Source organism: Neomonachus schauinslandi, chromosome 7, assembly GCF_002201575.2.
Source record: "Neomonachus schauinslandi chromosome 7, ASM220157v2, whole genome shotgun sequence".
Classification (NCBI taxonomy): Eukaryota; Metazoa; Chordata; class Mammalia; order Carnivora; family Phocidae; genus Neomonachus; species Neomonachus schauinslandi.
Genome location: NC_058409.1, coordinates 126,384,984 through 126,411,592, shown reverse-complemented (window position 1 = coordinate 126,411,592; position 26,609 = coordinate 126,384,984). Strand labels below are relative to the sequence as shown.

The following is a 26,609-nucleotide window of genomic DNA, read 5'->3' as shown; positions in this document are numbered from 1 at the left end:
CCTAAAAAACACCCCTTGCCTAGCCAAACTGACACGTAAAATTAACCACCGCAACTACCTATTACCCCAAAAGAATCTGAGAACTGGCACTGCTGAAATCATTATTCCTCGGGGGAGGGCTAAAATTACCGTATTTGCCACAAATTTTGAACCTAAGTCTAAAATCAAGCCTTTAGATCTCATACGGAGGATAAAGGGGAAAAGAAAACGATGCCAGAAGAAGGCAGTGCGTCACATCCAGAATGTGCGACATTCTACAGAACAGCTGGCCGGGCTTCTTCAACTAGTTATGAAAAGAGGAGTGGAGGAATGTTCTAGATTAAAAGTGACTTAAGAGGCATAAAAACCAGAGGCAATGTATGGATCCTGCTTGAATAATTACTTGGACAAACCAGCTGTACATTTGAATACAGACTGGCTATTAGGAGTTAGTAAGGAGTCTTTGATGATTTTGTTAGGTGTCACAGTGGTTGAAAAATAGAACGATTATGTTTGACCTGAAAAGAGACTTTTTGTCACGGGGAGGAGACTCAACAGTCACGGGGGCCGACTTTATTTCCCAAGATCAAACTGAGGTTCGATCTCCTGCAACTCTCACCCTTCCTCCAGAAGGAATGAGTCACTCTCTCGGATCCTCTACCTGGTACCTTACACACATGGGTGTTATGTGTTTCCTTTTCTAAATAGTGAACTCCTTGAGGACAAGGACTCTGCTTTAATCTTCCATGCCTAGGATATAGTAGATGCTACAAACACTGACAAACCCTAGAATGAATGTTCCCCACACCCCTAAGTCAAAGGTAAGAATTTACTCTATTTCATGGTTGTTACATTTTAACATCATAAAATAGAAGAGTAGGGCATTTCTGAATCATAAAGAAACCCACCAAAATTAAATAAGGAATATGTCAGCACTGGTTCAGTGTAGTATCCAGTAACAGGTTGGTGAACGTGTTCTTTTTTATGTGGTTGGGCTGGCAAATATTGGATTTGGGTTGTTCAGTGTCTGCCGCAGAATTAATTGCGTCAGTTGAGGTGATGCTAGCTGCTGTAACAGATAAGCCCCCAAATCTCAACAGCGTAACACATTGCTGTTTCTCACTTATATAAAGTCCAAGCAGGAGCCCCCCTATCAAGGGAGGGCAAGTGGTAGGGTGGGGGTAAAGGCTCGGTTCCATACAGCCATTCACATTCTCACTGATGGTGGCTTTCAGTCACCCTCCCTGATTACCAACATCTAGTTAGTAAATTGGAGTAAGAGGAGTTCTTGACATTCGAAGGGTGGGAACCAGCCACTCAGCCTCATTTCAATGCAAAGAAGCTGGAATGTGGTCCCCAGTGGGGCAGGGACTTCCTGACAACAATTCTACAAGAACAAAAATCCTTGGTGGCCAGTTAAGTTTATCTCTTCCACAGGTTGTTCTCTTAAATGTTTTGACATTTATACAAAAGAAATATTATAATGCCTAATTACGTTATTTCATCCCTCATAAAATAGAAGAAATAATAAAGGTCTAGTGAAGAATTTGGGGCTAGCAGCTATAGGGAACTTGGCTGCAACGCTTTAATAAATACGTTGTTACTCCCAGTTTAGAACATCTCATGAAACCTGAATAATTCACAAGGGGCCTTCTTCACGTTGTAGAAGGTAACTGTAGGGAAATGTCACAAAAACTTTACAAAACTTAAAGAAGATGATAAAAATAATTCTGAAACAGCCCATTGGTTTAAGAAAAATCTCATCTAGAGATGAAATTGCTCGGATGAGTGTTGAGTTCCTTCTCTGGTATACATTTATCTCAGGTGTGAAGCCTATGGTTTCAAAGTGCTACGTCACTGGAAGGGTGTCCTGTCTCCAACATGGGAAAGCCAACGTTCTCCTCTGTAGATGTACAAATGCCCCTGAAGGCTTTGAGTCCACGTCTCATCTGTACTTCAGCTCAAATATCCTGGGCTACAAAACCACATGTCCAACTGCTTATTCAACATCTCCAAAGACATTCCTCAGGCCCCTCAAGTTCAAAAGCCAACTAAGCTCAACATCTTTCTAATTCTGCTTTTCCATAAACAGCTTTTAACTCAATTGTACAAAGTTTAGCCTGGTGTTCTCTCACTTCCTTTCTCTCACCTCAGTGGTTCTCAGCCTGGGGTGATTTTGCTCCCAGGGGATATCTGGCAACGTCCAGAGACATTTTCAGTTGTCACAACCGGGGGAAGGGATGCTAGTGGCGTCTTCAAAATGTCAATAGTGCCGACACTGCTGAGATAGAGGTATCTTGCCCTACTCCATGTCCTGTAGGTTCTACTGCCTCTGTAACTTCCAAATCTCTTCTGTCCCATTCCCACTGCCATGTCACAGTCCTTCATCACATCCCCCATGGAATACAAGAGGATCCTAACCCATTTTCTTGCCACCCAATCCTGTTGCTCCTTTGGAAGGACATGTCCTCCCCCATGTTTCAAACTCTCTGTCATCTTTAAGGTCCACAAATATTAACTCTTATGTGAACCTTCCTGTGTGACCTACTCTCCCTCCTTCCCTTCCAGTCTCAGTTGGAGACCCTGTCTGTAGACACACCACCACTTGTTTCCCAAACTGGACCCAAGTGACCTGTGAGAAGGAACCTTTATATTCAGCCTCCATGAGTAATTAACACAGCACAGTTGAAGTAACGTAACAATGTACACTCTCACTGGCACTTCTCGTGATCAGAACTAGAAGGTAAGAAGGCTGGGCTGGGTTGGGTAGGAGGCAGGGTGGACACTGTGGTCAGAGTGGCCTGCTACGTTGAATTGGTCTATGTGCCTAGTTACAGAATTTGGCTGCTGGCCTCATTATTGCTCTATAGAGCCCCTGGAGCTAACCTGCCCTCATGGTGTGTTTGTGTTTCACTGTGAGTTACTCTAGTGTCTTATGGACTTACTTTCTTCAGGTTTCAAGAGCTATTAATATGGAGAAAGAAAATGAAAGAGGTCAGACTACCACAGAGAGAAAAAGCCAAGGTCCGATAAAAAGTCCCAAGCAGTATATTGGCTTTGGCATTATTTTGATGCATATGGAAGACTAGTGAAAGTGCTTGTTTAAAAAAAGTTCAGGGGCGTCTGGGTGGCTCAGGCAGTTGGGCGTCCGACTCGATTTCGGCTGAGGGCGTGATCTCAGGTCCCGAGATCAAGCCCCATGTTGGGCTCTGCACTCAGCACGCAGTCTGCTTGTCCCCCTTCCTCTGCTCCTCCCCCCACTCATGATCTGTGCACGCTATCTCTCTCAAATACATACAATCTCCCTTAAGAAGTTCAAATATTTTCCCTTGTAACATTTTCAAGGCCACTGATGAATCCAGCATTCCTTCCCTTCCAGTCTTGCTATCTGTAGGGAGGAGGAGCACCAGGACAACCTTTTCAAACAGGTACTATCTTACACTTTATGATTAGCAATTTAAGAAACCCTAGAGAGGTCTTCTCTCACTCCTCTCTCTAATACATGTGTGTACACATGTGTGCAGCATTATTTATGACAGCAACAAATTGCTTACAACCTATACATCTTTCCTTAGTCAATAAATTACAGTGCATCCATAACTGGTATTTAGGATACGCATTAATATGCAGCCATCAAATAAATGTAAATATGAACTCAACACGGAGAGATATGCATGATGTATTAGTTAATAAAAAAGAAAGGATATGGAAACCATATGTATGGTATGTGTACATGTGTCTATACACAGAAGGTCTGACAATATACAAAAGCTCCGGGTGATGGAATCATGGGTGATTTATTTATCTGCCTATGCTTTCCACCTTCTCCACAGTATTTCCAAAGTAGCATTTGTTTCTTTCTCCTGCTAATAAAAGGAATATATTCTCCAAATTTTCAATCATGCATATGTACCATTTAATAGTCACATAAATAAGAAACCTTCCAAATATCTGAAAGGCTCATTCCGTCTCCTGCTTCAGATCTTAACTCAAACAATACCCTTTCAGGGGGATCTCCTGAACCACTTGACTGAAAACTGCACCCATCCCACCTCCCTGCTTTCTTTTTGGCCATCATCTACACCACCATATGCCATATGTTTTACTTCCTTGTCTAACTGAGTTCATTCCTCTACCAGCACATTAGCTCCCTGAGGGCACGGGGTTTTATTTTGTTCGCTGCTGTAGCCCCAGAGCCTAGAACAATGCCTGATACACAGAAGGTACTCACTATACATTTGTAAAATAATGAATGAAAACACATTTGTTTTTAAAAAAGAGGTTTTGCCTTTATTAATAAGAAACAAGTGATATTCAGTTTAAAATAACATTTTTTAAAAATGTCATGTCTTTTAATGTAATGTTAGCCCTTTACTGCAAGGACCACTTCAAGCTGATGAAAGCTATGAAGACTCCTCATCTTGCTCCCCGCCCGCTCCCAACCTTCCTCTCCCATCCCCCCACACATAAAATCAAACACAATTTCAGGAGATTCTGAGACTTCCAAGTCTGTCTATAAACTTCTTAAAGCGTCCACTGACCCCAGGGTTAGAGTATCTGATTTAAAGTGTCATCTGGCTTAGAATCATGATTTCTCCCTCTATTCTAACGATTCAAAGAATATATGTGACTCAAATATGTCTTTACCCTCTCCCACTAGCCAGTTAAACATTAAAGGGATCCCTTCTTCAAAGGATCCACTGCTTAGCGAGGGGTAAGTTCAGTGTTTGCAGTTGAGAAGACGATAAACATCCAGATGAAAGCTGAAAAATCTAGTTAATAATCCAGAGATTTCCAAAAGTACAGATGTTAATTGAGTGTAGCCCAAATATCTGGTGAGGTGAATTTTTCACTTGTCAGCTGAAGTCTTGTGTCACCATCTCAGACAGAGATAGAAAAACAGGATCTATTCCACATAGAAGATGCTTTTTTAATTTTATTGTTTAAAGAACAAAATAAAAGGGAATATGCACATCCACCAAAGTGAAGATTTCCATTAAATAGAAGAGAAATCAAATACTTTGTAATAAAGACCATCCAGCTAAAAACAGCATATTAGATCAGTAAAACAACAATAGCGATTTGACTTTGTGTTTTATTTCAACAGGCACACTTCATTCATTGTCTGTAGGAAAACTAGGCTAGATCTCGATGGGCAACAGTCACAGTTGTTAAGCAAGTAAATACGCCACCACTTCCGGGCCCTCCTTTATTTCTTTATGTCTTCAGTCTCATCTGGCTCTTTCTCTTGATGCTCTCTTTCCCACCTCATTTCTTTTAACTCTTGTCTGTACTTCCGTTCAATGAACCGCTTCTGATGGGCCATCTGGGGAAAGTTATCTGACACGAGGAGATACATTTTATACTCAATAAAGGGTAGCCTCTGGTGCAAAGAATGATGCAAACTAAACACACACACATTCACGAGAAACAGAGAGCTGTATGTTCTAAGGCAAGAGGCAAACAACTGCTCGGCGTCTTCCCTCAGTCTTTTGTCATTCAGAAACCCACTGGTAGTCTGCACCAGCACCCTGATGCTAGATTGCGGTATCTGATGTGAACTTGAGTATTAAAAGGCAGCAAAACATATAAGAATGTTAAAACACAGATGTGTGGTTTCAGAATGGTTCCAGGTAGGTAGGTGTTTTAACAGGGTTCTCCTAGTAAGAAGTGATTGTCAGGGAGATTACAGAATGTAGTCCGATGGACTTGTATATTTTTTGCAAAGCTCAAACCAAAAACTCCAAACAAATAATGGTATTATCACACCATTAGTTACCAAGAATTAAAATTTCTGAAAAGAGGAAAAAGATTTGATGGACAGAGCGTTAAGTCATTATTTCTGATCATTCTATTTTTATAGTTTACCATGAGATACTCAGGGCTATGTCAGCAACAGCAACGCAGGTAGAGCATTTTTATTTGGTTAAAGGAAATATGTCACTCAATGGTATAGTTTAAGCTACATTTAGGTTGATATTTGACCCTGTGCAAGAATCTTAGACACAGTGGAAATCTTGGCTAAGATCTAAACATTCTACGACTCAGTTGTCCTTTGTGGCATATACCAAGTACAGAGACGGAGTAGAAATCAAGGATGGAACAATAACAGGAGTCATTTATACACTTAGTCATCAAGCACATACTTCAACAGCAAACGTCACAGAGAGATGCATGCATGTATGAGAGCCACCCAAATTACCTGGTAACACAGAGGGAAAAGGACACTCTCCTCCCTAACCAGGTAAGGGGTTGTTACATACAAGAGTTCCTACTTCATATTTAAAAATATGAAGATTCAGAGATGTGAGAGAGCATGGCATGTTTGGAGAAGAGCACGTTTGTTTTTTAAGATTGAAGCATAATAAAAGTGAATATAAATATATAGCAAATTCCTAAATTATTCCCCCTCTTTTTATATAGTGTTCCATCCTCCCCCCAAGTGAGAGAAGGGACAGGAACAGGGTGGTAGGAAAAGCATCTGAGAGGCAGGCGGTGAATCAGTAAAGACCTTGTATATCTGAGTCACTGATTTTAAACAGAAGAGATACATCATGACATCTGTATAAATGAAACAGGAACAAAATCCTATTCCCTCAATGATATCATGATGACCTTATGTATTGTATAAAACAGAGGTTTCAAGTATTCTAGGTACTTTTTAAAAAAATAAATCCAAAACAGCTAGCTATAAAGCAAGTTTCTACAAAATGAACCCTACTTCCTCAGTAAATTCTATTCTAAAACCTAGTTTGCATTAAAAAAAATCCCACCACTCAGATCTAACCACTGATAAACTTTTAGAATGTATCCTCATAGTCTCCTATGAAGTTATGCTACACACACACACACACACACACACACACACACACAGTGTAAATGTGTATATATTATATGAACATAGGAATACTCAATCATTCCCACACCCACCCTTACTTTGGGAGAGAACAGCATAGGTACGTTTTTATGGGTACTTTTTAAAACATTCTAGTGTAAGTATTTTCCTGTATCATCAGTCTTCAAAAATACTGCTGTAATGATTGCAACATATTACAGCATTTGGATAAAGCAAGGCTTGGTCAACTACTGCCCACCACCTGTTTTTGTAAATAAGGTTTTACTGGGACACAGACACACCCACTCATCTGCATACTATTCATTCCTGCCGCTACATTGGCAGAGTTGACTAACTGTGACAGAGACTGCATGGCCTGCAAAGCTTAACGTATTTACTATCTGGTCCTTTACAGAAAATGTTTGCCGACCCCTGGGCTATAGTATCATTTATTTAAGCATTTCCCTACTGTTAATCATGCAGTTTGATTTACTTATGTATTTTTTGGCTATTATAAATCAAGTTGTCGCTATTATCATGGCATGTGAACTTGAGCTCATTAACTCCTTAGGTTTGATTCCTAGAAATGAAGTCTCCGGATCAAAGAATATGGACTTCTTTAAGGACCAGATACAGACAAACTGCTTCCCAGCAGTTTAAACGATTCACTCCTGCCAGTAGGTATGTGGAGGTCAGTCTCCGAACAGGCCATCTCTCCAGGACTGTTTTATCGTTAAAAAACAAACAAAAAAAGCTTTGGATCCAAAGAGAACCTTCGCAATTTTACAGGTAGAAAATGGAATCTCACTTTCATTTCAGTATGTTCTTGTGCATTTGTAAATAATGAATGTAAGGATTCCCCAACAGAGTTAACTTAAAACTTTCAGTGAAGATTCCATGGACCCAGGAACCTGGAAATATCAGCTACCGCCCCCAACTTGTCCTCCCTCCCCCCACCCCAGGAAGCCACGGTCTGCTGATTTCCACTTGGCTCCTGCCCTCTTGCCTTCCCTGGAGAGAATCCTGGGCCTCTTGACTTTTAGCTTCTCGCCCTTTGCTCCATCCCACAGTAAGCTGGTACGTGGAGCACAATGGGATTGCACTGTGGTGTTTGGCACACTCCACTGTGCAGCACAGCAGACCTCAGAAGAAAAATTCTTCAACTTACAAAAGACTATGCAGTTCCCTACCTGGCCAATTACGTAATTCAAGTGTTTTCCATCCAGCCATCCCACTCTTGGGAATCTATCCCACAGAACCAAAAGGACCAATAGATAGACATTTACTGTCAACAGTGATTAAAAAAAAAAAAAAAAAAAAAAAGAGCGTCCACCAAAACTAAAAAAGCTGACTAGAATATGGCAAATCCACAGCATGAAATACTATGCAGCCATTAAGAAAGAATGAGTTGGGGGCCGACAACAGAAAGATGCAGAAAAGTACGTAAATATCTCACCCTCATAAAACAACAGCCAAAAACAAAAAGAAAAAACCGTCACCTGAATATGATTTTAGAAGCATAGAGAAATACATAGAAAAAGATACACTGGGTTATTCACACGAGCTACCTGGGCTGAGTGGGACTCCACACAAGAAAGGACAGTGAAAATCAAAAAGCATTCAGGAATACGTTTCAAAAAAATTATTAGCCCATTTTATACATATCTTATATTCTACTACACTCTATGTGGAGAGTAATTATGAAGAAAAAAAGATCACATTTTATCAGTACTTACCATTTTTATATCTCCCCATTTTCTTTCCATAAAACACACATTATGAACATATAATTATAGAAAAAGGAATAGGCTTACATTTTTCCAGTGCATCCATTGCTGCTCCCATTTCCGCTTGCTGAATACTATTAAATAAAATAAAGGTAAGGTGCAGTTTAAAGATTTTTTTCACAAACACAAGCTATGGCCACACATTATTCAGGTTGATTTTCATGTCTCGTACATAATATTTCATCTGATTACTTCTGTCACATACTGAATTGCACAAGTTAGGAATATACACAAGGCCATGCAGAAACATCATTTATTTGCACAAAGACTATTTATGTTATTTGTTCCACATTTTGAATGCTGTAATAAAACGCCTTCCATTTATATTAGGTCTGAAGTATTTCTTAAGTTTGAACATCCTTAGCATAAAGTTTAAAGAAGAAAAGAGTAAAAAAAATACATGTATAGACAGACTTCCAATCTCTTCTCAGTTTAAGATATAAATTAGAGAGTTCAAAGAAAGAGGATAATATACATAATTCTTTTTACCTGAGAGAAGATGTTAGTTAGCATTTCCAACAAAGCTCAAGTGAGTAGCAGTAAGACGTCAATGTCTAATGCCTGGGTCACGCACAACGTGTCCTATAAAATGCTTGCAGCAACGCTGGGTACCCTGTTGGGTAACTGACACTGGACGGCCCTTACCTGCGCACCAGGTAATGTGGTTTTCTCAAGGAAGCCTAAGCCCCTTATGTAAAGGCATTCCCACCGTCCAAGGCCCATCTCAAGTCTGGGGCTGGACTTGGTGGGGACATTAATCCTTAGGATTCACTTTGCTATTACGCTTGAACATTCTACACTCTGAGTTTAAAAAGACAGACTGCAGAGTTTGGAAATACCAAGTAGGGACTTCTCAGACACACAGGATGTTCATTCGAAGAAATTAAAAGGATCTCCTCTCATACCTTGGTCCTTTCCCACAGCCTATTCTTTCTCCCTTGAAGTACACTGCCACAGTGTAGGTTCTAGCATGGGAGGGTCCTACAGTCTGCAGAGTCCTGAGAGGAAAAAAAAGGAACATTAATTATGGTAAGGTGTTATTTCATTCTTACTGCTAACACTTAACTCTAAGAAAAACCATGTACTTATCACTTAGACAGAAAAAGGTAAAAATAATTAGAAAATTAAAGGAGTAAGTTTATTTGCTATGCTGACAAATCTACAGAGAGCTTTTAAAGTAGGAAATTTTTAAAATTCTACACTGGATTTTTATGTATTTTTTCCCAAAGCATTAGAAGTAGTATCTGAAGGCTAGCAGAGAAGTGTAAAATGTTTTTAAACAATTTTAAAGTGTATATACTCCAAGTATCCTAAAACTAACAAACTTGCAGCAGTGAAAAGTTAACCCTTTCAGTCTGTTCATTGTTCTTCAGTGCTAATCACAACCAAAAATGAAAGTATTTGGGCAGTACATCTCAAGCCACATCTGAATGGTCTTGTCCTTTATGAATTCTTTCCAATGCCTGGCATCTTATCAAAAAGATCAGAAAATGTATTTAATTTCTGAAACATCTAAGATCATTTCAAAGGTACACTGTAACGCCAAGTACACAACTGCCAAAAAACAAAACTCCAGGTACTCTGGATTTTAATGACATGGTGCAGATTTCTCATGCAGTAAAACTGATAACTTTATGGAAAAGGGAAATTAAAAGTAGCCAACAAAGATAATGGAACAAACACAGTAACCTTGAAAAAAAAATATGCAAAACAACCCTATCATCTTGATAAAAAAGAACAAGCTCATTGTGTACTTGCATTTGGGGGATTTATGAGAAGGGAGCAGAGTCATTTCCTTTGTATTCTATACACCCCGTGGGATGAAAGCACACGGTGGCTCCTTTAAGGGAGCACTTCCGGCAGTAATCATGCCTGTGCTATCAGAAGTTTATCATCCTCATTTTATTTACTGGACCTTAATTACCACTTTGATGAGGAAACACTTTGAGCCTTTCATGTAATACAGTTTGGATATTCATTATGCTTATTAGGTACACATTAAAGTCCTATTTCTAAACATTTGGGGATTTCTCCCAATAAGTAAAGGAAACATTGTTTTGCAGTGACAGCTTCTTGGGACAATTTATAGTAGCTTGCTGTGGGGTGACTCAAACTTCTCTTGGCCTCAGTTCTCTTAGAGAAAAAGCCTATAACGTGTTGTGACTATTAAACACATAAAGAAGGATTTAAAATTCCCAGCTGCCACTCTGGTGTTTTTCCTTTTGAAGTTTGAGAAAGTCCACAGAGAGGGGCTTTTATTCCATATGGAACCCTCTCACAAATGTGTGTGCAGAGACAACGGGTAAACCAGCATTCTAACTAGATTTTTAAACATCCTTAAAAACACATACCCAGATAATGCCTTGGGAGGCAATCCACCTATTTTGATAATCCTTTCCTTTTGTAATTCCTCTTTAAAAACACCTTCTGAATCAACAAAGGAGAGTCTCAAGATAATTACTCTACCTCAGAGTCAAATCTGCTGTTTTCATCAAAACTGGTATTCTGTGTGTAGTAGTGACCTGCATTCTTTTGGCATGAATGTTGGCTACCACTCAAAGGACAACGATTTGTCACTAAACATATTCAAAAGCCCACCGCAGTTTCTGATACACATTCTGAGAAGAAAAACCCCAAATGTGTGGGTAAGACAGGGGCAGTGAAGCGCCCTGCCTCCTGCAGTGGCTGCCTGACAGGGCATGAAGCTGTCCGGCAACAGGGACAGAAGGCCAGCAGGCTTCAGACTGGAGTGGAGAGAGACACCCAAATACTGTTACCAACAGGCACAACCTTCTCATCGAGATGCCCAGCCCAGCAGAGGTTACGAGAAATAAGATAAACATAAAAAGCACAGATAATCAGAGGTGACTTACTTAGAGGATAAGATAATTTTAAAATTATCTTACTTAGAACGAAAAGACGGAGACGCCCAAAGAGATTCTGTGCTGGGCCCAGAGTCGGTGTCCAGGAGGCCGCATCCAGGCCCCTCGTCATGATTCCCCCCGTGGTTCGTCCTTCCTCCAGACCCCTTGGAGCATGGACTCACCACTCAGCGGTTCGACGCCTGCGGTAGCACGTACTTACTTGTACAGAGGAATGTCGGGCTCCTTCCCTTCGGTCCTGAGTGTCAAGCAACACTGCTGAAGCTGGGACTTGGGGTCATTCCAATCCTGATTCAAAATAAACTCCTGTAGCAAGTCCCCAAGAAATATTCAGTAATGGGTCCTGGAGTCACCAAGCATCAAGTATATGACCAATTTAAATTTTATATGAGCTTACTTTTAATCGTGGGAAGAAGCAAACATTCATGAAAGTGTGAACATATTCCAAATCCTTATCAATGTACAGCGCTGCAATAAATGCTGAAAAACAGAACATTTAAAAAATAAAACCACAGTGCATTGCCATTTCCCAGAAAGAGTAAGAGACCAGACTTTTAAGAAACATTGTAATGAGGTTTTCAACTCCCAGGCCCTCGTTATTTTTTAAAATTATCCTATCCTCTTTCTTCAAACAAGAATTTCCCTTCACCACTAATATTAGAAGCAACAGTACAGATGTGTGATTAAAATGCAAAAATCAAAGAGTACAAAGACCAAACTACATTTGGCTAAAAGCTAAATAAATAGTTAAATGGTACACAAAATGCTATTTATTGTACAGCAGGAAGAGAACGATATGTGGGAATACAACCACATTAACAACAAATCAAAAGAAAACCTGAAGATCAGATATGACAGTGGAATGAGCACATTCTTGTGGCCTGCCATTCTCCACACCAATCTTGAGAAGACTAGCCATTTACAAGGGTCTATGTTACATTTCACGTACAGAATTTTGTAGTCAATCTGCCCAACAGAGAAAAATTTAATACTGGGCTTAATGACAACATAACAATATATCAAACTTTGCATTAAGAAATGGTGACCCGAATGATGATTTCATTAAAAGGCACTTTAACCAAGGAAACGGTGAGTTTTTAAAAGAAGGTAATAAAAATAGCTTTCACTGAGCTTAAAAAAACAAAACAAAAATCAGTAAAACTGATTACTCAATTTTGTTGTAATTTTAATCTTTAAGTTACTTTTCTTTAATTGAAAAAGAGGTTCTTTTAAGTTCCTTAGTCAGACTGCCTTTGCATTTTGTAAATGAGCTGGTTTTGCATGGTAGACTTTAATATTTGTATATAATTCCAACTGTCAAAAATACCATAATATTTTTTTTTAAAGTTCCAAAGCCCAGTGAATGGTCCACTTATTTTAAAGTAGTATCAAAAACAATAAAAAATGCATATAATCTTTTAGTTAGCCATAATAGGATTATTTTTAATGCTTCCAGACCATATCAGAAATTGCCAAAGATGATAACATTTGTCCATAGAGCTTTGAGCTCATTCAAAACAACAGATAATAGTTTTAGTATTTAGCGAATAAATAAGCCTTCTTTCTTCTACGCCCCTGTATAAAGGCTGCTGGGTGGCAAGAAAAGCTATGAGTCACTCTTACCAATCTTCATATTCTGCTACTGTTTCCCACAAAGGATGTGATGGTTAAGCATTAGGATGGAGGGGTGCAGAAGCAGGGATGGGGGGGGCGGGTGTACCACTGAACACAGATTGAATATAAAATTCATTATTCGCATGTCTTAATTCCAAAATACTCTCCTTCTAAAAAACTTCAGAGAAAAGCATAAATAAAAATTAAAATAGAAAAGGTTTCTTTACTTACAACATAATAATAATGAGAAGTAAGATAAGTGTGGGTGCATTTGATTCACATTCTGAATCTGCAGGTTAAGAGAAAAACTCTATTCCTAAGACTCACATTCCAAAAGGTCTGCCAAGGTCTTGGTCCTAAGAGCCACAGGTCTCTTGGTCTTGTCATTCGTGATGGCATACTCCTGCATGCCCAGCTCCTCCGCTACCTTGGCTTGAGTTCTGTTATTCACCAAAGAGCTTCGCAACAACTGGCCAGAAGGAATTGAGGCATGTTTAGAAACCATTTCACTGGGCACCTGGGTGGCTCAGTAGGTTAAGTGTCTGCCTTCAGCTCAGGTCATGATCCCAGGGTCCTGGGGTTGAGCTCTGCGTCGGGCTCCCTGCTCAGTGGGGAGCCTGCTTCTCCCTCTCCCACTCCCCCTACTTGTGCTGTCACTATCTCTGTCTCTCTCTCTCAAATAAATAAAATCTTAAAAAAAAAGAAAGGAAGGAAGGAAGGAAGGAAGGAACCATTTCACTGTGATCTCTCCCACTCCACTGCTGGGCCCAACCAGACTGAGACCACATTACTAACTGGAACACCAAGGTAAGCAATGGTTTAAGTCCTCAACCACTATACCCAGGCTGCTGTGACAAACTCCATATGCTTCTAGCTTCTCCTTAGTAACTTACTCTGCTCCTGGATTTTACCTGTTATTTAAATAGTTTATTTAGGGGCGCCTGGGTGGCTCAGATGGGTAAGTGTCTGCCTTCGGCTCAGGTCATGATCCCAGGGTCCTGGGATCGAGCCCCGCATCGGGCTCCCTGCTTGGCGGGGAGCCTGCTTCTCCCTCTCCCTCTACTGTTCCCCCTGCTTGTGCTCTCTCACTCTATCAAATAAATAAATAAAATCTTTTAAATAAATAAATAAAATAAATAAATAAATAGTTTATTTAGTTGTTTAGTAGCAATGAGCCATGTTGGGGGGAGGGTACTATACTATGATTAAAGATCATAGCTTCCACTAACTGTAATGCTACTAAGTGTAAGGAGCATTAACATTTTTAAAAATCAACTGTACTGTAGTATAAGTTACAGACAATAAAATGCACCCATTTCAAGTGTAGTTAGATGAGTTTTGACAACTTTCTACATTTCTGTCGCCCCCAAATAGTTCCATGTGCCCCTTTGCAATCAATCAATCTGATGCACCACCCACCAGGCAAACTCGACCTGCTTTCTGTCACTGTACATTAGTTTCAAAGGAGCATTTTTAACAAGTTTAAAATAAATTTCAAGTTTCACAGCACTGATGCTAATTCTGGTTTATAGGATTTGGAGAAGTAATGTTTTAGTAAACATTATTTAAAATATTTGAATTATTTAATTTTTACTTTTATTATTTTAAAGACGTATACTATATATCCTGAAGTATAGTTTATCAAATTGGGACTCTTCACCTCTAATCAAATTAAAATGTAATTTTCATATTTCAACTTCAAGAATTCAAAACAAAAATTTCTAGTAGAAATTTCAGTCAGCAAAGAGTCCTCCAAGCACCATCCTAAATAGTAACATTACACAGTGCATGAAAATTATACAACAAACCCATCTCAGAGGTGCCTGTCCAGCAAGCATGGTTTAGGAACTTGGCACTCAGGAACCACTGACTAGAGGAAGTGAGGAGGAAGGCTAGGGGAAGCAGACAGATACCAAGAGATGGACCAAACCCAAGATTTCGGGGAATAACATACCTAAAACTAGAATTCTTCTTACAACAGCTCTAACAAATTCCTGGTCTACTACAACAATCCCTTCCTGCTAAGGAACAGCCCTGACACCAGGGCCACGGGGCAGGAAGCAGCTGTGGCTGCACTGGTGTCAGACCCCCTGCCATTCCACACTGCACTTTATTAGATGCAAGTTTTATGCTCTGTGGCTCCAGTGTCAACCGAGCTTATGAAAATCAAGATTTATTCTCAATGCCTGAGATTGCATCCTTGACAATAGATAAATAAGAAACAATATGTTCTTAATTTGTCTGACAGTGATGCATGAAGCAGAAATACAACTTGATCTTCATAAGCCATGCTTGCTATTGAGTTAAGACTATTATTCTTTGCTTGTCTCTGCTCCCTTCCTCCTCCTATTTCCCCCAACTCTATCTTTTTTCTCAATATAGTAAATGTTTCATTAAAATTAATATCCACAGAGAAGCTCAAAATTAAAAAGGCCTACCATATAACGTTAATAGAAGACCCAACCAATAGGAGCCTATCAGCCTAGTATCCTATAATTACAGAATAACTGAGCTGGAAGGGAGAGATCTTTTTTCATCTGGATTCCCAATGGGGAGACAGGGGGAGACAGTTCTCAAAGTAGAGGCTGGAGGGGGGGGATGGAATAGGAGGGCTATTTTGAGAATATGGTTACGCTGAGCAAGTTGAGTTCTCTCTCGGTATATGCTTTGGTGAGAAGACAGAACCCTAATTCAGGCTGCCTACATGGGGATGTCATGCCTCAAAATCAATAAGCCAGAAGTACACCCCATGAGCCCACACAACACACCATACATCACAGGCTACCAGGCCCTCGCAGCTGCCTTCCAGCGTCAGGGCTCTTTCATTAGTATTACACGGTAAGGGTGATGGACCGAGGAGGAGGAAAGCACTGAGGATGGAAACAAATGCTTCTAGTTTTATTTAAGATCCGCCCCGACAGGTCTTGAAGCTGCAGGGTGGCCAGTAGAAAGTGATCTTGAAGTTCTTGCCAAAACTCAGAGCCTGAACCAAAACCCAGGGGGGAAGAAGGAAGCCATAAATCATCTATATTTGTAGAGTCCATTTCAATTGAGAAGTTGAATTGAAAAGAAGACCTTGCTCTTTACCTAAACAAGAGAGTCCGAACAGCAGTCCTTTAAGTGACAGCTTCCACCCTCAGCCTTTGCTGAACTCTACTTCAGAAGGCATCACACTGCTTGCCAACAAGTGGGAGCAAGAGGGGGTCACACAGCAGAAAACCACCTGGAGTTACCGCAGTTCAGTGTAGTGGCTGTGGAGCCCAATTCTGTGCCAGGCACTGCACTGACAGCGGACAGACCCCAAGATGATCGACACCCCATGGCTACTAATCTCCAAAGGAAGCCACACAAAGCGGCCACTGTGACGCACTGTGGTAGCTGCTGTGACAGCATGGAGGACACAGGGCACGCAGGCGCCCCTTTCTACCCCAGCCTTCTTCTGGACGACCTGACCCCTGAGGAAAAACAGTTCCGAGGCTCGCTGACCTGGCTGGTACATCAGAATCATAAGGTGCTTCTGAGATATTGGTGCTCAGGCCTCTTCCAAGAACCAAGGCATTAGTATTCCTGGGGATATAACTTGGGACATATGCATTAAAAAAAAAATTCATGTAGGTGTCTTCTGATGAACATAGAGTCAGAACTGAAAAAAAAAAAGAGTCTGCCAGGGGTGCCTGGGTGGCTCAGTCGTTAAGCGTCTGCCTTCGGCTCAGGTCATGGTCCCAGGGTCCTGGGATCGAGCCCCGCATCAGGCTCCCCGCTCCCACTCCCCCTGCTTGTGTTCCCTCTCTCGCTGTATCTCTCTCTGTCAAATAAAAAAAATTTTAAAAAAATCTTTAAAAAAAAAAAAAAAGAGTCTGCCAGAAGGGTGGGTGCTACAGTCTGAGTGTTTGTGTGTCCCCCCCCGCCCCACCAAATTCCTATGTTGAAATCCTCACCCCTAAAGATGATGGCATTAGGAGGTGGGCCTTTGGAGTGATTAGGTCATGAGGATGGAGCCCTCAAGAGTGGGATCAATGCCCTTATAAGAGGCCTCAGAGAGATCTCTAGCCCCTTCCACCCTGTGAAGGTACAATGAGAAGTCTATGACCTGAAGAGGGCTCTCACCAGAACCCAACCAGACTGGCACTCTGATCCTGGGACTTCCAGCCTCCAGAACTCTGAGCAATATATTTCTACTGTTCCTAAGCCACCTAGTCTGTGGTATTTTGTTCTAGCAGCCTGAACAGACTAAGATGGTGGGAAAGGGTTTTCCAGGAAGAAGGAACAGATTTGTCAAAACAAGGGGCCAGGACACAGCAAGGTGATCACTGCGGGGGGACTGGAAGACCGGTCAGAGCAGACTCAGGGGGAGCTGATGCAGGCAAGGCTGGCTGGCCTCTGGGCAGAGTCTTGCAGGTCATGTAAAGAAGTCTGTACTTTCCTGTAGGGGAGAAGGAATTCCAAAAAGTGTCAACTGGGAGAAGTAGCAAGGTAATTTTTTGATTTTAGAAAGATCGTTTTGATGGATGGATTTGAATGGGGCAAGACCTATATGGTTGGAAAGCCTGCAGATATTGATGCTATCAATTATTATTTTACAAAGAGGAAATATCTGCTTTTTATTTTTAAGTAGAATTCTAGAAAATGAATATTAAGTACCCAATTGAGCTTGAAATAGTTATTAGACTGTTTTGCAAACAAGGCCTTGTGTTAGATGTGGTAGTGAAAGGCAAGAGATTTGGCACCAAGCTTCCTGGGTTCAAACTGTGGCCCTACCACTTCCTGGCTAAGTGACCGTGGGTAAGTTACTAAATCTCTCCGAGGTTCAGTTTCCTCATCTATAAAATGGAGCAAGAGGTACCTACTTCATGGGGTCGTAATGTATTACGCTGCAATGCCTGGCACATCATCAACACACATGAAATGTTAGCTGCTGTTCTTACCCGCAGTGGCATCATCATTATTACGCAAGATGAGCTCACTGTCTGGTTACAAGAAAAGGGTTATAGAAAGTTCTAGGAATTCCTCTGGATTTTTCTTCAACACAGATGGTCTAGATACCGGTCTATGTACTGTCTTCAAAGCTTTCCATTTTACCAAGTGCTAGGCTGCCCTTCACAACTTTTTCTTTAACCCTCCCCCATCCCCCAAAGACAAAATTACACTTGAAATCACCAGAAAAAATGAAGAAAGCTGTAGTCAGGACTCTCTGTGAAGCTGAAAAAAAGATGGCCGAGTCCCTGATGCAATGGCAGGACAAATATAAGTGTCACACATCTCCAATTCTGACTTGGAGAATCCAGGGTGTTTTCTACTATCTTGGCACAGCAGTCTCTCATGACTAAACTTAAATTTTAATAGGAAAAAGGTTTATTGGTTTAAAACAAACAAAGAAACATACTGGCATGCTTCCTTCAACTTCTCTATTCACTCTTGATTCCAAAGAGGAAGCCACAGCTGCAGGACGTGAGCAACCAAAGAGGGCCACCTAGTGTAAAGTAAGTAGACTGTGATTTATTATTTTAAGGGCTTTAATATGAGAGCATGGAGTGAAAGCAGAATATCGTATTAAGAGTGACAGCGATGTGCCACACAGGCCTGTTATACCAAGAGTGGTAACCAGATGGTCTCCATTTCCTGTGCTAACTAAAGAAAAGGTGCACAAATGCTGGCGGGTGGGATGCAGGTCGGATACAAAGAGCCAAATTATGTCAGTGACTGAGAAATTCTCAAACAGGAGGCTGTGGAAACTATCCTCTCAAAGAGATCTTGTAGATGAGATATGCATTTGTCTAAATGATTTATGTTTCAGGCGGGGATTAGATCACTGGTTCTCAAACTTTTTATTTGTAATCCCTGCTTTCTCCTTACTCCAAATCATTCCTCTATAAACAAATATTTCTGCAAGTTCATCTCACTGATGCACACACAGGTGGGCACGGTGTGTTACGCATAGTAGAGGCATAGGATTAACAACGATTTTTAGCTCCGTAGCACACGGTAAAGGCGAAGAAGGAGGAATGATACAGAGGGAAGAACGATATGCAGGTGTTAAAACTTGCAAGTGTGACAAGACAGGCATCCTGGTCTGAGCTAGTGCTCTTTGGGACCCTCTCACTATTTACCTAACCCCTGCTGGGCAGGTTCTAGGTTCTACCCTAAAAATACTTCAGTCTACAAAATCAACCTCAGTCATCCTAGAACAATTTTCTATGCCTGATATTCCTTCCCAAGCAGGCCTTTCCTAATATCCAACTCATACAACACTGTTTTTCCCCATTAGCATTCAAAACTTCAAATCCATGATTTCATTTGTTCAACTGTCCTATTCTCTGTAAAACAAGTGCACAAAGGGCTCAAAGCTAACTAATGCCTCCCAGTGTGAATTAAATGTAGTTGTGTGTTTTTTAATCACAATAATAAATAATTTGCCACCCCCCATACAAATGCAACTGTAGTAAGTAATCCTCCACAAATTTTCAACTAATTTTAATCTTGAGACATTCATAAATAAGTTTTCAGCCTCCTTCTTCATACGTAAAACAACATGGCACTTCCCTCCAATGCCACTTCTACTTCCCTTTCCATACAACTTAGCTGCCAGCAAAACTCTTTCTTTTATTTATTTATCAAATATGTATTGAAAGCCTACCATATGGCTGGGCACAGAGTGATAAATAAAAACACGCTCTCACAGAACTTCTAGGTTAGTGGGTCAGGCAAACTGAAATAAGTGAGTGCCAGGAAATAAAAGAACGTGGAATTTTCACTGGGCTGCGGGGTGGGGCGGGGGGAGGATCTGAAAAGGTTCTCCTTGCTTCCAGATGTCAAGCCATAACTGATGTCTAATGGAAGAGTAGGAGAGACCAGGCAGATGAGAGTAAGGGTTGGAAACAGAATGTTGCCCAGGAACAAGAAGAGCACATGTAAAGCCTGATGGCCGGAGGGGGCTTGGAGGAACATGGAACAGGGCAGTATAGAGGTGCACAATGAAAAGAAGAGCATATTGCACGAGGCGGGCAGGTGGGCAGGCCAGACCAGGCTAGACCTTCCTTGTTCTTTAGTCACTATCCAAAGAATAAACAAAGAACCCTGGACCGGGATAGGACGATCATTTATTCAGCATATCTGCTGAGCACTGATATGCCAGGAATGCCAAGGACCCAGGGAATCAGGAATGAAGAAAACAGACAAAACCTCTTGCCCTCAAGGAATTTACACTCTGACGACAGAAAACTGACAGTAAACAAGTAAAATACATAGTATGTGCTCAGGAGAAAATGGAAATGAGTTTCCCAGCTGGGAGAGGGGAACTAGGGACAAGGGGAAGAGGTCACAATTTAAGCAGGGTAAGTTAAAGGCCTCACTGATAAGATAGCATTTGAACCGAAACCTAAGGGAGACAAAGAATTTGGCCACAGCATGTGCAAAGGCCCCGAGGCAAAGGCTTGCTTAGTGTCCTACGGGAATGGCACAGGATCCAATGCAAAGAGTCTAGGAGACAAAGACAGTGTCAGGGAGGCAGGTCATAGGGTCTAGTAGGCAACAACACTGTTACCCTTGACACAGGGAATCTTTGGAAGGTTTTTCACAAAGGAGGGCTGTAATCTGACTTCCCTTTAAAAACAATTCCTCTAGATGATGTGCTAAACAAGACTGAGGGCTGGGGGGCGTGGGGCACGTGGGGTGGTTTGGACCAGTTGGGAGGCTATGGCTGTAATTCAGGGAAAAGATAATAGTAGCCTGGACCAGGGCAGTAACAGTGGAGCTTGTGAAAAGTAGTCACGTTCTGGACAAATTTTTAAGGCATAATCAATAGGATATGCTAGCGGCTAACAGTATAACATGAAGAAAAGAGGACAGTTAAGGATGACTTTGAGGTTTTCAGCCTGAGCAATCGTAAAAATGAAAAGATCCTTGCTGATATGGACAACACCTAGAGAAAAGCAGGTTTGTTTTGGCCATGTTAGGTTGGAGATGCCTGGCAGAAATCCAACTAGGGATTCCAGTATATCTTATACCTGGGTATTCAAGTATATCTGGAGATATAAAGACACAAGTCTGGAGTCAGGGCGAGAAGTACAGGCGTAAGATATGCATGAGGAAGTGGTGTGTAGAAGTCGTCAGAGCCGTGAGATCACTCCCAGAAAGGAGGTCAAGAGAAAAGAGAAGAGGTCTGAGAACGGGGGTGCTCCAATACTTAGTGGTTGGGGAGATGAGAGGAATAACCAGAGTGGACTGAAGACGAAGGGCGAGTACGGTCACAGAAGCTCTGCTGTAAAAACACACCCCCGGCCGCCACGTGAAAATGCATGGTCAGATCAGGGAAGAGAGAACAGAGGAAGACCGGTTAGGAAGCTACGACCCGGCCAACAGGACTGAAACCCGGGCCGACCGGAGGGTCTCTGCCCGGACACTGTCTACTGCGGGAGAGTACAGAACTGCAAAGGCCAGCTTTGCAAACAGCAGCATACAGCTCGGGGAAATCTGAAAACGCTGCACTGCCTAGTGCTTGGTACAAACACAACCTGAAGATCATATCCTGTGCAATTTAATAAATGCCACCCCTTCTAATGGGGTTTCTTTGCCAAGCATATTCCTGTAACCGGCGACGCAGAAGCTACTACCGCAGTCCAGGTGACCCAGGCTGGTTGAGAGGATTTAGGTGATGAAGACGAGGTGTTTACTCAAGAAGTAACAATGTCAGGACATGTGAATGGTCTAGAATGTAGGGCCGTGGGTGGAAGGAGGAATCAAAGATGACTCCTGGGTTTCTGACCTGCAACACGGGCTGGCAGCCGCTGCCACTGCCTCTCAATTACTCAGGGAACGCTGGGAGAGAAGCGGCTGCTGGAAGACTCTAGGTTTGGTCTTGGCCACGGGGAGACGCCGAGGGGGCAGCTACTTACTGGAGCTCAGGAAGCAATGGGACTGAAGAGGTCTGTGTGGACGTCACTGTGGCTAGAGTGAAACCGACAGTGTGTACGTGGAAAAGACTGCCGAGGAGGGGCTCTCGTGACAAGAGACAAGGGCCTAGAGAGGAGCCTTTCAGACGCGTGACAGAAGCTGACAGAAACTGACAGAAGCTGACAGAAGCTGACAGCAGCCAATGAAGGACAGTGTTTCAAGAAGGAGGGAGGGAGCAACCATGCCAGCGCCGACAAGAGTTCATATCCTTTAAAATATGTACTCAGTGGATAACAGATCATCTTTGTTTTACCAGCAGATCTGTCAGTCCTATTGATTTCTACCAAGGCTTTCTATGAATATAGTTAATAAAACCGTCATATCATAATTTTGTCATTTACCATCTAAGAAGCTCTTCAAAAATTCTCTAATTTTAAGACAGCAAGGCTGATAAATACATTTTGGATCAAACTACAGCTATGGCACTGAAGCAGTTTTGGAAAGAACACAAAACTATAGAGTCTTTAGCATAGTCCTGGTTTTCCCTTTATCTAGACCAAGATGGGAAGCAGTAAACTTGGTGATCTAGAACATTCCACCTCTACAAAATCCTAGAGTTCACAATTAGTTTTGCAGGAATACAGGGGTAAATGTGTGTATTTAGTCACACATTTTCACCAGTGGCCTCTATATGGCCAAAAAAATGAATTACTATTTCAAGCCACTTGGCTTGGTTTGGCCATTTCTCAGACCAACCAGATAATCTGACAGCGATGAAGTCTATTCCCTAATGGAAGATACTGAACAAGCATTTATTGATTCCCTAATGCACAGCAAGATACTAGACACTAGTTTATTTTTGGTAAATACTCCTATGTTCTTACTTAAGAATTTAATATTAATTCAAGAGGAAATACTTCCCTGTCCATCCAAAAATAGTTAACTTTAAATGGTAATCAAACTGTTAACTTTAAATTAAATTTAAAAGAATAGTATTACTGATTTCCCATATAATAGTATGGGGCATGGTAAGAACACAATACTCATTGAGTGAGCGAATAAAAGAATCACATTTTGTTAGGCTTAGAAATTTCACTGAAAAATTATATCTAAACATAGTCAAGTCACCATATTCTCCTTAATTCCAATATTTGTGTCTCACATAAACTATTTCCAGGGTTCACAGTTGCAGAGATAAGATCCAATTCTATTCAAAGCAAGACATGCATAAAAATCGTGGAGATGCAAAGTATGAAAGACTTATTATTTGCTTCTAGTATAATACAAAAGGAAGGCTACACTAACAAAATATCTTAGAGCACACTACTATTTTTCTTGGCCCAGAAAGTATTTGCTTTCTCAATGCCCAACTCTAGAGGGTCTTCTCAAAGGTTATTCTTGCGCCTTGAGAGATCATCATGACTGGCTTCCAGATATGCTTTGTTCACCATTCTGGCTATATTATTGATCAGTTTCAGAGTACAAATAGTATGCAACAAATAGAAAAGCTCAATACAATTTTATAAAATGAAACAGAAGTGAGAGAAATGGGGACTGTTTCACTTTGTTCATAAATCAAACCTTGTCTTTGTAAGTCCCTTTCAACTCTGCCCTGGATCCAGCCAAACTGATTCCCTACTGTCTCTCTATCTTCTGGTTTTTCATGTTGTGCCTTTGTTTCAGCAGGCCCAATGTGTGGCGTATCTTTGCATAGAAATTTCTTCCCATTAATCTTAGTGGCCAAATCCTACTCATCTTTAAAGGCTCAAACATCATCATATGCATGAAGCCTTCTTGGAAATCCACAGCTAAAAGAAATCTTATCTTTTTCTAAACAGCACAAGTGCATCAGTTTACCTATGCCTCTTCATAATATTTCACATGGTTCTCTCCTATATTTAGTTACAATTACTTACTACTTTTCACAGTGTACATGTATTGTATGCATGCACACATAACACATACACATACATCCTATATATATATATATACATAGAGAGAGAGAGTATTTGTAGCTATTTATTTACATTTTTCATTTCTGCTAATAGTTTTTAAACTCCTTATGGATAGGTGTCAACTAATATTTGCTCTTCCCATGAAGCCTAGCTCAAGTCAATGTCTTGCACAGAGTATGCAATCATTAAATGAAGGGAGTTCATAAAATAAGTTCTTCTCATATACTGTTTTATATACAATTTGCATAATGAAATGAACAAAACCATATGATATGCTAAAGTCAAGAACTAAGTAATTAATTACATAAATATATATTTAGCTACTCTAATCTTCACTCTATTACATAGCAATCTTACTGGAGGGAATGATTTAACACAAACTCACAGTTAAGTGTCCTTCATGATGATCTGGGAAATGAATAAATAAGTACTCGGTGGCTACCAGCTGCATTATGGAGTCACCTAGGAATTCCATCCTCTGATTGTGGCCTCTGGAAAAAACAACATCAATGCAAAGAGATCAATAAGCATTTGTATATTTAAAAAAAAGAAGCAGAATTTTTAAAAAGGCACGGTTTTAGAAGGCAATGTGTTCACCTTGCTTTAAAACACAAAACTAAATACAATCCCCTAAGGCCCCTCAACTGAGAAGAGACCTGAGTCAATATAGACTGAGTTTCGAAGAAGAGTACAGGGACTACTATCTAAGGATTAAATAACTGGTAAATGAAGACTGTAAATAGTGCCTGGTCATAACTTAAGGAGTATCAGTTGAAAAATAAAGTATAGATAACACTCCTACATAGATAAAACAAAGCAAAATGGTCCAGGAATTTTCTTTGTTAAATCTTTACTTCTTTACTGAAATACACACTCTATCATTCAAATCTGGAATCCAGTTTTAGGACACTAAAAAAAGAAAAAAATCTGACAAGAATCTTAAATCTCTACACTTTAAAGAGAGCTGTGAATATTTGATTTGGGGGAGAGAAGCCAAGAACTAAATAAAAAACAACAGGCAAAGAAATAACATTTTGGTTATTTTCCTAATTATTATATTAGCTCATATCCAAATCATTCATCTAGAGCTAGGATGGAGAGCCAGTTTCAGCCCACGGTCTGTTTTTGCAACTTTAATTGGGACAGAGCCATGCCCACTCATTTACATTTTCTCTGTGGCTGCTTTTACGCTACTAGAGCAGAGTCGAATCACTGCAACAGAGACCACATGGCCTGTAAAGCCTAAAATACTTAGTATCTGTTCCTTTACAGATAAAATTTTTACTTCCTTCATGCTTTTCTTACACTTTATGAAGAAATAAGATGCATGACAATGAAACCAAAAATACTGGATTGGAACCTATCCCCTGATCCACACCAGTGTCTGCCTACTCACCCATCTCATGATGTGACTTTCCTAGAAATATGTTTGAAATCCCAATTCCTTTGAAAGGCACGCAGCAAAGGTTCGGGACTGCCTGTCTAAATGGTCACACTGGGACTGCACGGTTAAATCTAACTTACAGGGTCAGATGGTTAAATCCCACAGTTCTCAAAGTGAATGCTCTTGCCAGAAGTCGAACATGAGTAAAAATTACTCCAATTGCTTCTTCAAACTCAGTAAGTTTCTGCAGAACTGGAGAAGTCTCAATAAGTTGTCGATCAGTATTCGGCTCTTGTAGCTGCAGGAAAAGAATAAAAAATAAATAAAAATCACATGCAGTTTTTGGTTACAAGAGTAATTATCAACTCTAGGATAGTGTTTTATAAAATTCCTTCTCCCATGGGTAGAAATTTCTGAAATGCCAATAAAACACGGAAGCTTCTTTCTCATCCCTTAGAATGGCAAACAAACCTAATATTTAAAGAAGGCTAAAATAATATTTTCCAATCTTCTATCAAGTTTCAAGGCCAAGTACTGTACACAGATAGTTCAAAATCCCACGTATTATACTAACTCTCCGAGGAATGGGCAAAGTGAAGAACTGCTCATGGAGAATATGTATATCTAGTAATGCAGTGGTTCTCAAACTTTCACGTTCATCAGAACCCTTATAGAGCCTATTACATCCAAATGGCTGGGCCCTACTCCCAGAGTTTCTGATTCAGTATGTCTGGAGTAAGGACTGAGAATCTGCCTGTCAGACGAGTTCCCGGGAGAGGCAGAGGCTGCTGGTATGGAGACTGACCTTTGAGAACCACCCTATGAGGGGAATATGACCTCTGTGTGTCTTCTAGGGACCAGCCTATTTTGGCAAATGAACATGATTAAAGCTGGATTTAGCTTACACTGGAGATTACTGTACCACCCGGCAGGTGCTCCACAAAACAGTAAGTCTTGAACAACTCAATGCAAAAGTGAGAGCATATACGAGAAGAGTAATTAAAGTGAACATTTTCAACAACTTTGGACAATTTCATACTAATGTTTCTAAAGTTCTCTGAATTAATGCCATTTATTACTGTAAAGCCTCTCATTAGGGTTCAGCCACTAGTGCTTCTTATATATGTATAATGTACATATACATACATGCACATATAAAAATGTGTATGAGAATATATATATATGCATACATATATGTCTCCAGGTAAAACAGAAATAAAAGGAAAGAATACAAAGAGTTTCTAAACCAACTGGGAAAAAGGATGTCACCACATACAGACCTTT

The 26,609-nt window shown here is 40.6% G+C and overlaps 1 protein-coding gene across 2 annotated transcripts in view; it reads right to left on the bottom strand.

The window, feature by feature from the left end:
- Nucleotides 1-4,252: 4,252 nt before the first annotated feature.
- The window catches only part of DROSHA (drosha ribonuclease III), a 120,743-nt gene continuing 98,386 nt past the window's right edge, over nucleotides 4,253-26,609 (bottom strand). For both annotated transcript variants that reach the window (XM_044916981.1, XM_021695928.2), the window contains 8 exons: nucleotides 25,466-25,623; nucleotides 24,327-24,432; nucleotides 13,425-13,566; nucleotides 11,881-11,963; nucleotides 11,686-11,789; nucleotides 9,507-9,599; nucleotides 8,629-8,675; nucleotides 4,253-5,319 (listed from right to left, as the gene is read on the bottom strand). In XM_044916981.1, the coding sequence (XP_044772916.1) occupies nucleotides 5,189-5,319; nucleotides 8,629-8,675; nucleotides 9,507-9,599; nucleotides 11,686-11,789; nucleotides 11,881-11,963; nucleotides 13,425-13,566; nucleotides 24,327-24,432; nucleotides 25,466-25,623 (864 nt within the window). In that variant the 3' untranslated portion in view covers nucleotides 4,253-5,188. The remainder of the gene's footprint in view (nucleotides 5,320-8,628; nucleotides 8,676-9,506; nucleotides 9,600-11,685; nucleotides 11,790-11,880; nucleotides 11,964-13,424; nucleotides 13,567-24,326; nucleotides 24,433-25,465; nucleotides 25,624-26,609) is intronic.